General features: G+C 43.4%; 1 protein-coding gene across 2 annotated transcripts in view; it reads left to right on the forward strand.

The window, feature by feature from the left end:
- Nucleotides 1-11,940, forward strand: part of LOC101571277 (protein argonaute-1) — a 43,624-nt gene that overhangs the window by 17,105 nt on the left and 14,579 nt on the right. For both annotated transcript variants that reach the window (XM_004641017.3, XM_023701070.1), the window contains exons 9-12: nt 5,154-5,273; nt 5,633-5,755; nt 5,877-6,010; nt 11,004-11,188. In XM_004641017.3, coding sequence (XP_004641074.1) covers nt 5,154-5,273; nt 5,633-5,755; nt 5,877-6,010; nt 11,004-11,188 — 562 coding nt within the window. The remainder of the gene's footprint in view (nt 1-5,153; nt 5,274-5,632; nt 5,756-5,876; nt 6,011-11,003; nt 11,189-11,940) is intronic.

Raw genomic sequence — 11,940 nt, forward strand, 5'->3', positions numbered from 1 at the left:
TTTTTTTTTTTTTTTTTGGTACCAGGAGTCCAATTTAGGACCTTGCACTTGCCAGGCAGGTGCTGTGTCTCTGAACTATCTTTGACCCTATCACAATTCATTCCTACTTTAATCTTTTTGTTTTTTCTTTTAAAGTAATACAACTAGGTATTAATAAAATATTAAAACCATCTTTTATGAAAAAAAAAAGTTTCTTTTTAAAAAAATATGTAGTTGGTACAGGGTCTTACCACGCAGCTCAGACTCATAGTAATCCTGCTTTCAGCCTCCCCAGCACTGGGACTACAGGTGTGCGCCACTGCGCCCGGACTCTGTCACCAACTCAGCGCGCCTGGGGGTGGAGCCGGCATGGCATATAATCGAACCCTGGTCCTGGCACTTGCCTAAGCAGGTGCTTAGTCCACTGAACTATCTCGCCAGCCCAAACGTTTCATAACAAAATAATTAAAGAATGACAGCTAGTCTTTAAAACTGTTGTGTATCATGATCTTAAATGAATGGCTCAAATATTATTCAAAGTACAACTCATAGAGATTAGTTTTTTTCTTATTATGGATGAAGATGTTATGTATGTAACATTAAAAATTATTTTAATTGTTACGTGTAAAGTCCTCTGGCATTAAGCACATTTACATTGTTGTACAACTATTACCACTATCCATCTACAAATATTTTTTATTGTTCTAAACTGAAACTGTATTCATTACAATTCTCCATTATTCTCTCCTCTTAGCTCTGGTAGCCAATAATCTACTTTCTGTCTCTGAATTCAACTACGCCTAAACATCTTGTATAAGTGGAATTGTATCTTTTGTCTTTGAGATAAGGTTTTAGTAAATTGCCCAAACTGGACTCTAATTTGTGATCCTCCTGCCCTGGCCTCCTGAGTAGATGGAATTAGACATGTGGACCACCATTCCTTACTGTTTGCCCTTTTTTGACTGACTCGTCTCACTTAGCATAATGCCTACAGGGTTTAGCCATGCTGTAATATATTAGAACTTCTCTCTTTAGGGCTAAATAATATTCCTTTGAAAGGTATGTACCACATTTTGTTTGTTCAGTCATTGGATGCCACTCAAGTTACTTCTACTTTTAGGGAATAAAGTTTTTTTTTTTTTTTGATCTGAATGCCCTGAGGGGTGGTTTGGCTGGCTGGAGTGTTGTGGGGAATGAACTACCACAACCTGAGGCTGACAGCTTTGTGGAAGCAGCCACTTAAACAACTGAGCTAAGGCCAGGCCCCCCACTTCTACTTTTAGGGTATGGTAAATAATGCAACTGTAAAGGTATACAAATACCTATTCAAAACTGAGGGGATGTAGTTCAGAGTACTTGCCTAGGTATGTACAGGGCCCTAGATTTAATTCTCAGTACCGTAAATAATGCAACTGTGAAGGTATACAAATACCTATTCAAAACTGAGGGGATGTAGTTCAGAGTACTTGCCTAGGTATGTACAGGGCCCTAGATTTAATTCTCAGTACCTTTAAAAAAAAAAAAAATCAGTGGCGTGTAATCCCAGTATACCACTGAAGGAAGCCTGAGGCAGGAGGCTCACTGCAAGTTCAAATGGCTGTACCAACCTGGGCCATGTAGGTTATAGAGTGAGTTAGAGACCAGTTTAAACTATATAGTGATCACCTGTCTCAAACGACCCCACGCCGGGCATGGTGGTACACGCCTGTAATCCCAGCACTCTGGAGGCTAAGCCAGGAAGATTCCCCTTGAATTTGAGGCCAACCTGGGCTGCAGAGTGAGCTCAAGGCTGGCTTGCATTACACAATGAAACTGTCTCAAAAAACCAAAACAGAAAACTTTTCTTCTCCAAATGAACAACATATTCAGCCACTATGAGCCAGTTTATAGCCCACTCTTGCCCTGTAGTGTGTATTTCTTTATCACTTTCAGTAGATTTCTTTCTTTCTTTCTTTTTTTTTTCAGAACCAGGGATTGAACTCAGGCTCTTATGCTTGCCAGGAAAGCGCTTATTCTACTTAGCCATCTCCCCGGCTCCTTTCAGTAGATTTCTTTATACCTTTACTACCTTGAAAAAGAAAAAAAGAGAAAACAGAAGCAGTATCTCTGCCCACACAAACAGCTCAAGAAGTCTATTCAAGTTCCTGGTTTTATTTATTATGAGTGTACATATTTAGAAGTACACTTACATGTTCATATGGCATTTCTATTTATTTTTTTTCCAGTTGTGGTGACTGAACGCAGAGCCTTCACACTAAGCTATTTCCTCATCCTTTTTTTGAGAGAAGGTCTTGCTAATTTGCTAGTTGCCCTGGCTGGGCTTGAGTTTGCAATTGTTCTGCCTCAGCCTGTCTGAGTACTGAGATGACAGGTTTGCCATCATACTCAGTTTCTATATCAGGGACCAGGGTCAGCGAGATAGCTCAGAGGACTAAAGTGCTTGCTTAGGCAAGCGCAGAGACTGTGATTTGATCCCTGGCACCGTGCCACACCAGCCTCATCCCTGGTGTGGGCTGAGCCAGCTGTGAGTCCAAGCCGCATAGTGAGACCCTGTAACAACAAAATACATTTTTTTTTTTTTTAAAGGAAGGTACTGGAGATCAAACCTGGGCAGATGCTTATGCCTCTGAGTTATCTTCCTGGCCCCATTTTTTACTTTTATTTGTCTATTTTCTTGAGGACTTACCCTATCATTTGTCACAGTGGCTGCCCTATTTTACATTTCCATGATAGTGCAAGAGTTCCAATTTCACCACATTCCTGGTCATATTAATTCTATAGCTGTTACCATCTATGAAGAGGGCTCTAACTTTAGCACTGGTAAGAGGGTAACAAATTTCTACAATTGTGGATATTCACTAATTGAATTGACTGTGTATTCTTCAAAATACGGAATTTAAAATCAGGTGATGTTAGGGCTGGTGAGATAGCTCAGTGCACTAAGCACTGCTTAGGCAAGCACAGGGACTGGGTTTCCATACCTGGTATAACATGCTGCACCAGTCTCGCCCCTGGGTGTGATGAGCCGACAAAGGAGTCCAGGTATGGTGGTGCATGCCTGTAATCCCAGTGCTGGGGAGGCTGAAAACAGGAGGATCACTATGAGTTCGAGCTGGGTAGTGAGACCTGCACAAAATAAAAATAAAAAAGTCAGGTGATGGTTTTCCCTCCTGTTTAGTATGAATTCACTGTGGGAATTGGGACAAGTCAGAGTGTACAGAATGTTCGCCTTATGGGAGCAAGTAATGCAGTCCTTCACATATAAATCTTTACAGTAATTTTATGAGACAGCTAATGCATTTTCCCATGTCTGAGAATAAAGAAGCTGAGTTGCGTAGTGATTAATAGTTTCAAAGTTGAGGGCATAAATAACGTCACCTAGGTGGAAATCTGGACTTCAAACACAAGTCTCCCAAAACTCACTGGCACTGTATTGTGCTATAAGCTCTGGAAAGTACCAGTTTTATTTCTTTTGATCTTCATTATTTTGTGTTGGGGTCAGAACAAATGAGTTCAGTGGCAAGATCGTCCTCAAAATCACAGAGGATGCTGTCAGCTAAGAGGGACAGTGATTTCTATAGCCTGGGAGCTCAAGAGTTTTGAGCTTTCCTGGGCTTTCCTGGTAGATTGCGTGATGGAGAGCCCAACTTCCTGCCACCATGAGAGCTGCTGTAGGAATCTTAGGTTGAGTTTTTCTTATTCAGAAAAGCTGTATTCTTGGCCTATGGTAAATTGTCTTTGCAAGAATATCTTGAAAGTTTACTGTGTCTCAGAACTGTGCTTAGTTCTTCACATGCCTTATTTAATGCCCATACATCTGTGAGATTGTTACTGTTTTCCTCATTTAACACATAAGACCTGATTCCAGATCTAGCTCTGGATTCCAAACTCTTACTCACAAAATAGTCTTGCCAGCTGGCTGTGGTGGCACATGGTTGTAATCCCGGCACTCTGGAGGCTGAGGCAGCAGGATTGTTGGGAATTGAAGAGCAGCTCAAGGCCAGCCTGAACTGCATAGTGAGACCCTGTTTGAAGGAGAAAGAAGAAAAAACAAGTATTGCCTTTTGTTTTGCACATGAGTAGATTTTGTTTGTTTATTTTAGAGACAGGGTTTTACTATGCAATCCAGGTTGTCTTTGAGTTTCCCAGGCTTGCCCTGAATTTATGATTTTTTTTTTTTTTTTTGGTGGAACTGGAGATTGAACTCAGGCCCTTGCACTTTCAAGGCAAGTGCTTATTCTACTGAGCTATCTCCCTGGCCCCAGAATTTATGATCTTATACCTTAGCTCCTCAAGTACTGGGATTACAAGAATGTATCACTATACAGATAATTTTTGGGTTATGTATCAAGTAAAACTTAAGATAGGACTATATTTGTTTATTTTTTTTGGCAGAACTGGGGATTGAACTCAGGCCCTTGTGCTTGTCAGGGAAGTGCTTATTCTACTGAGCCATCTCCCTGGCCCGTTTATTTTTTTTATTTTTATTTTTTTAAAAATTTATTTATGTGTGTGTGTGTGTGTGTGTGTGTGTGTGTGTGTCCAGCTCAGCCCACCAGGGGGCAGGGCTGGCTGGCATGTGGTGCTGGGGGTTGAACCACTGTCCCGGTGTTTTGCTAAGCTTGTTCTAAGTAGGTGATTTAGACCACTGAGCCATCTCACCAGCCCCTGGCCCGTTTATTTTTAATTTAATTTAATTTTTTAAATTATTATTTGTGGGGGGGCAGAACCAGGGTTTGAACTCAGGGCCTTGCGCTTGCCAGGCAAGCACTTATTCTATTGAGCCATCTTCCCGGCCCCTATTTTTAGTTTAAAAAAATCTTATTAATTAATTAATTTGGTACAGGGTCTCACCATGCAGCTCAGACTCAGTGATCTTCCTGTCTCAGCCTCACTAGCGCTGGGATTATAGGCATGTGCCACCACACCCAGTTTTGGTGGCCAGCACATCATGCCTGGGGTTCTAGGGGCATGTGGTACTGGGGATGGAACCCAGGTCCTTGTCCTTGCCTGGCAGGCGCTTAGATCTCTGAGCTATCTCTCCAGCCCAAGGAGGAGACTATATTTAGGCACAAGGGATTCTGTAGTTCCCTCTCCTGTGGTTGACAGCTAAGGTCTCATTATCGGATGGACTATCCTCAAACTAGAGTTCCCTGTCTTTCTCATTTCCTCAGGTCTGTAATATTGTAGCTGGGCAGCGCTGCATTAAGAAGCTGACTGACAACCAGACTTCAACCATGATAAAGGCTACAGCTAGGTCGGCTCCAGACAGACAGGAGGAGATCAGCCGCCTGGTCAGTGGAGCTGCAGAGGATGCATGTTCATTTATTCAGCCATTGGGGTGCTTAGTAGCATAGATGCTTTAAAGCCCCAGCAAGACCTTCCTTTAGGAGAACTCAAGTCTGGGTTTGTTGCCTGGGACCCCACAGGGCTGTTCTTCTGTATGGATCCTTTAGCTACTTTGCATGTTTTGCCTTCCTATATAACATTCCTGTTACCTACACTTTTTCCTTCTTATTCCACCTCCCTCTCCTTTCTAGGGCTATTTCTTGCCGGCTTCAGCTTCTCTTCAGGGCTCTTTCCTTGGGACTTGAAGGGTGAGTAGTGTTGCCATGCTGCTGCCCTCCTGAGATCCCCTTCATTTTCCTTGCAGATGAAGAATGCCAGCTACAACCTAGATCCCTACATCCAAGAATTTGGAATCAAAGTGAAGGATGACATGACGGAGGTGACAGGGCGAGTGCTGCCGGCGCCCATCTTGCAGTACGGCGGCCGGGTGAGCAGGGTCAGGGCCAGACAACATCTCTGGGGCAAAGGGGGTGATAACCCTATTTTTTGCTTCCCCCCTACCTGGCTCTACTGAGGCTCACCTGGGCGCCCCCTCTGCCTATCTCCAGAATCGGGCCATTGCCACACCCAACCAAGGTGTCTGGGACATGCGGGGGAAACAGTTCTACAATGGGATTGAGATCAAAGTCTGGGCCATCGCTTGCTTCGCACCGCAAAAGCAGTGTCGAGAAGAGGTGCTCAAGTAAGGAGGATTGTGTGTGGGGAAGGGTGAGAAGGACCCTAGTGATGCAGCCCACTCCAGCACCCAGCGGTCCAACTGATCTGTAGTCTGCTCTGTCTTGACTCTAGTAGTCCGCCTTATTTATTTATTTACTTATTTATATAGTATAGGGGATCAAACCTAGGGCCTCGTGTATGCTAGGCAAGCACTTTAACCCTCTTATCATTGAACTTTGTCATTTTTGGCTCATCCATCTATCTGGTTCTTTTTTGTCCGTCTGGTCAAGGAGACTTTATTTTATTATGATTATTATTACTTTCATTTATGTATTTGGTACGGGGTCTCAGTACACACCTTGGACTGGTAGGGATCCTTCTGTCTTCAGCATCCCCAGCACTGGTATTACAGGCATGTGCCACCACACTGGACTCATGTACCGGGGGTGGGGCCCGTGCGGCATGCAGAACTGAGGATAGAACCCTGGTCCCTATGCTTGCCAAAGCAGGCATAGTCTGCTGAGCTATCTTGCTAGCCCTAGGAGACTTCACTAAAGAGCCATTATCAGGGATGATGATTTTGGGGGCATGAATCTTCTGAGTGAGACATGAATTATTGTTACAATTGTTGCCATTGGTAGTAAATAGTAACAAGTGAAGACTACAGTGTTTCTGCTAACTTTGTACTTATATGAGTTTTATTCTTTGTCAGAGAGCAGGTGATTAGGTGATGATATTTTCATTTTCAGGAGACCATGACTCAGAAAGTTCAAAAGTTTGATCATTAAAAAGTGCCAGAGTTGGGATCACATCAGATTTAAATTTTGAAATTTGTATTCCTTATGGGAAACCAAAAAGAGTGACTTCTTTAGGTGGCTCACTGCTCTGTTCTGTGTGCATGAAGTTTGTTCAGTTGGGTGCAGGTGACCTGGATTAGGTGATCATGAGTTGTAAGAGCCATTGTATCTGAAGGGCTGGAGGGAAAAGGCCCTCTGGAGAAAGTGGTAAAATTGAAAGGCTTAAAGAAACTGCTTAGGGGAATAATGACCAGTGGATTCATAAGTGAAGCAATCTCTGTCCCTGCCCCTGCAATCTTGTTTTTAATTTTTTTTTCTAAGTTTTAAGGTCTATTTAAAAAACAAACAAAAAATTGTAAAGCTCACCTTATTTGTTTGTTCCTTTATTTTGAGATACCAAGAATCAAACTCAAGACCTTGCACTTGCCAGGCAGGTACCACACCACTGAGCTATATCCCCAGCCCAGACTTACCTAATTAAAAACAAAACAAAACAAAAAACCCCAAAGCTCACCCAATTGGTAGTACAGTTCTGTGGATTCTGCTGCCTCTTGAAGTGGTAGCTGTCTGGATGTAGAGCAGAGTCAGGGTGTGCTCTGGGTAGAAGAAGTCAGTGGGCTGACTGCTTTGGGTTATGAAGAGGCCGTGGGAGCCAGCGTGCAGGTGGTTCAGCTGGCTTTTTTTTTTTTTTTTAATTTTATTTATTTGTGTGTGTGTGTGTGTGTGTGTGTGGCCAGTTCCACCCACCAGGGGGCGGGGCTGGCTGGCATGTGGTGCTGGGGGATTGAACCGCGGTCCCTGTGCTTTGCTAAGCTTGTTCTAAGTAGGTGCTTTAGACCACTGAGCCATCTCACCAGCCTCCAAGAGCTGTTCTAGATAGTTTTCCCTTTATGTCCTCCCCCCATACCAGTCAACCTTTGGGGTTATGACATTGTTTTTTGTTTTTTGTTTTTTTTTTTTTTGGTGGAACCAGGGTTTTGAACTCAGGCCCTTGTGCTTGCCAGGCAAGCGCTTATTCTACTGAGCCATTTCCCCAGCTCAGCTGGCTTTTTCAGTTTTTGTGCAACACAGTTTTTGGAGCTCCTGATGCACCTAGCAATGCTAGACCCTGCTCTTTACCATCTCATCTATTTCTCTCTCTTTTTTTTTTTTTTTTCATCTATTTCTCTTATTCCCAGATGTTTACCACCACCATTAACAAGTTAACACCATTACAGTTTCTGTTAAATGGGTTTTCCTTTTTGGTGGGTACTCCCCTTCCCTGAGTTCTTTGGATGTTTAACCCTGTTCAGGCTTAGCTGACCTGTGGTTGGCCTGGCAGTGGACAGCTGGCCCTTAGTAATGTTGGAAGGGCTCCAGCTCGTTGCCTTTGTGCCTCAGTGATTTCATTGGCATTTCTGTTGCCAATGTGCTTCTAAGTCCCATGTCCTTAGTCTTTTTTTTATACAGGGTCTCACTGTGTAGTTCAGGTTGACCTTGAATTTAACTAGGTAGCCTCAAACTTAGGGTAATCTGCCTCAGCTTTCTGATTGCAAGCATATGCCACCATGCCTGGCTTTTTTTTTTTTTTTTTTTTTTTGCAATCTATTTTGGATACCAGGAATTAGTAAACCCAGAATCTCAGGCTTGGAAGGGATTAGTTTATTAGCCATTCCTTTCTCCAAGTGGCTGCTAGATCTAGGTGATAAGAATGCAGCTTGTCCATCTGGATCAGTGGTGCCCCGTTAGATACCTGTTTCTAGACTAAAGATAAAGCTTTCTGAGTCTTCAGCAACAGCAGTGGATACGATTGTCTAGGGAGAATGTGCACAGTTAGAAAGGCTAAAAATAGAACTCAGAAAAACTGGAAAATAACCCTAGTGAAGGCTGTAAGTGTGGAAGGTTAGGATCCAGAGCATATAGTACGGAATCCTTTTCAATGAGAAGGGGGGAGGGGGGCATGAAGATCGTGGAATTGGAGAGTGGTTTTTGAGGTGGATAATGAAGTTCTTTGAGCTGTCAGAATTTTTCTTCTGGCTAAAGAGGTTCCATTGCTCAAGGATATTATTGTTATTATTATTGTTAATATTATTTATTTATTTATTTATTTGCGAAACTGGGGATTGAACTCAGGCCCTTGTACTTGCCAGGTAAGCGCTTATTCTACTGAGCAATCTTCCCAGCCCCTCAGCCATCTCCCAGCCCTTGGAGACCTATTATTAATGAATTTTTTAACATAAAACCTAGTAACACGCTGATGTTTTAGTAGCTATACTGTAATTGTGTATAAGGCAGAGAAATAAAAGAAATACTGTTACTAGTTCATCAAAGCCCTACCTCATTTACATAAGAATGTGGAATGTGCTTAGGTTGTGTTTTTTGAGCTAGCCACTGAGTCCACATGTGGTGTATTCACAAGACCATGTTAAAAAAATTCTAACATATATTTTGAAAAAAAAAAAAAAAGTAGTATAACAGATACCTGTATATCAGCCAGAGTTCGTTATATTTACTTTATCACTTTTTAAAACTATGTAATTTAGGGCCAATGAGATAGCTCAGTGGACTAAGCGCCTGCTTTGGCAAACAAGGGACCAGAGTTCCATCCCAGGTCCCACATGCCTGGCCCGCCCCACCCCTGGGGCACACTGAGTTCCAAAGGTGGAGGTGCATGCCTGTTATCCCAGTGCTGGGGATGCTGAAAATGGGAGGATCACCACTGGTCAATCTGTAGTGAGAACCTGTACCAAATACACAAATGAAAAAACAAACAAACATGTTTTAAAATTTTAGGGGCCAGGGAGATAGCTCAGTGCAGTAAGTGCAAGGTCCTGAATTCCATCCCCAGTACCAGCAAAATAAATATGTGAATAAATAAATTTTTTTTTTTTTTTTTTTTTTGGCAAAACCGGGGTTTGAACTCAGGCCCTTGCGCTTGCCAGGGAAGCGCTTATTCCACTGAGCCATCTCCCCGGCCCCTAAATAAATATTTGACATTTCCTTTTTTAGTTTTTTTTTTTTTTTTTTGGCAGAACCGGGGATTGAACTCAGGCCCTAGCGTTTGCCAGGCAAGTGTTTATTCTACTGAGCAATCTCCCCGGCTCTTTTTTTTTTTTGACACAGGTTGTGTAGTCTGCTTATGTAGTTGAGGCTGGCCTTGAACTCACTGTGTAGCCTAGGCTGCCCTTGCATTTGTGGCAGTCCCTCTTCCCCAGCCTTCTGAGTGCTGGGATGACAGACATGCAACATCATACCTAGTGTAGTCACTTTATTTATGTAGCCTGATTTTTTAAAAACTCTCCTGCATATGTACCTTTTCTACCAACTTTGTCTTCCTTTCCCAGGGTGAAGTCCTAAAGCCAAAGAAAGGAAAGGAGTTTGTTTTGTAGTTGGCCCTTAGGCTTCAAAGAACCAGGAGGGATGGACAAAACTCATTTTACTGAGTGTCTCTTGTAGTCCTGTTGCTATTGGAATCTCTTTTATTTTGAGCCAAAAGACTTTACACTTAGATGTCTGTTTGTCTCTTTAGACAGTGGAGCACAAGCTGCTTGAGTGGGACAGTGTGAGGGAGCCCTGAAAATACGGACAGGTCTCTGGCTTGACTTCTCTTAGCTCCCTCAGTGTTCTTTCTGTTAAATAATTAGCAAACCCTGTTTTGTTTTACTGAACTGTACCGTACTCCCCGCATTCCACTCCCCGCTTGGGATGGAACCCAGGCCATTTGTACATGCTAGATAAGCCCTCTGCCCCTGAACTACAACCGTGTGTGTGTGTGTGTGTGTGTGTGTGTGTGTGTGTTTGTTGTAAATTTTGGGACAGAGTGTCACTGAGTTCCCCAGGCTGGCCTCAAGTTTGTGCTATTTGTGCCTCAGCCTCCTGAGCAGCCAGATTATAGGGGTCCACTACCCCCTGGCTTCTAAATACTTTTTTTTTGCATTAGCTGTGATTATGTCTCACTCACATTATGTATAGTCTTTCATACCTCTCATTGTGCTGGGCACTTAAGATGGAGGTGTTCAGTCAGAACTATTAAAGGGGATCAAGTGATGAAGGGATGAGGGCCAGGAAGCGATAATGGATTTTAAAAATTAATAAAACTAGGGCCAGGGAATAGCTCAGTAAAATAAGTGCTTGCCTGGCAAGTGTGAGGTCTTCAGTTCAATCCCCAGTGCCACCAAAAATCAATCAATCAATCTAAGGGTAGACTTACTCCTTCCTGTCATGACCACACTTGTGCTATAGGAACTTCACAGACCAGCTGCGGAAGATTTCCAAGGATGCGGGGATGCCCATCCAGGGTCAGCCTTGTTTCTGCAAATATGCACAGGGAGCAGATAGCGTGGAGCCCATGTTCCGGCATCTCAAGAACACCTACTCAGGGCTGCAGCTCATTATCGTCATCCTGCCAGGGAAGACACCAGTGTATGGTAAGGCTCTCCTGAGACATTGATGATGCTAGGAGTCTTCTCAGGCCAGTCTCCAGAGGGCTTTTAGGGAAGAGTATGTGGGAATTTTTGTTTGGGCCAGAGGTATTCCTTCGTGTCAGTACTCCTTTTATTGGAGAAATGTCACCTGTATGAGCCATTGAGTCATGCTGATTTTACTTCCTGCTCATCCAGGGTCAGCCTTGTTTCTGCAAATATGCGCAGGGAGCAGGCAGCGTGGAGCCCATGTTCCTGCATCTCAAGAACGCTTACTCAGGGCTGCAGCCCTGAGTAGGTGTTCTCTATCTCTTTGTTCACACTGCCGGTAATATTTAGTGATATTTTCTGCCTGCTGGTTGTTATGCCAGCCTAAGGTGGCCAGATAGAAAGCTCAGTGTAGATTCCTGTCCGTAGGCACGTGTTATTTGTTTGTACATCATGCAGTGTGCTTTGGCTCTACAGGTATTCTGCTGTCTGGTAATGACTTCGACATCTTCAGAGGTTTCTCCTCTTTCCCTTTTTGTTTTAGATAAGAGTGACTACATATGCTCAGCCCCTTTGTCATAGTCAATTTTCTCTTTACTTTGCTTCAAAGAAAGTGGTTGGCCTCTTACTTTGTTCAACTCCTCTGTGCTGTTGTTTCCATTCAGCCCTGCTGGGGCTGGTGAGATGGCTCAGTGGTCTAAAGCACCTACTTAGAACAAGCTTCACAAAGCACAGGGACCGCGGTTCAATCCCCCAGCACCACATGCCAG

Source organism: Octodon degus, unplaced genomic scaffold, assembly GCF_000260255.1.
Source record: "Octodon degus isolate 3935 unplaced genomic scaffold, OctDeg1.0 scaffold00130, whole genome shotgun sequence".
Classification (NCBI taxonomy): domain Eukaryota; kingdom Metazoa; phylum Chordata; class Mammalia; order Rodentia; family Octodontidae; genus Octodon; species Octodon degus.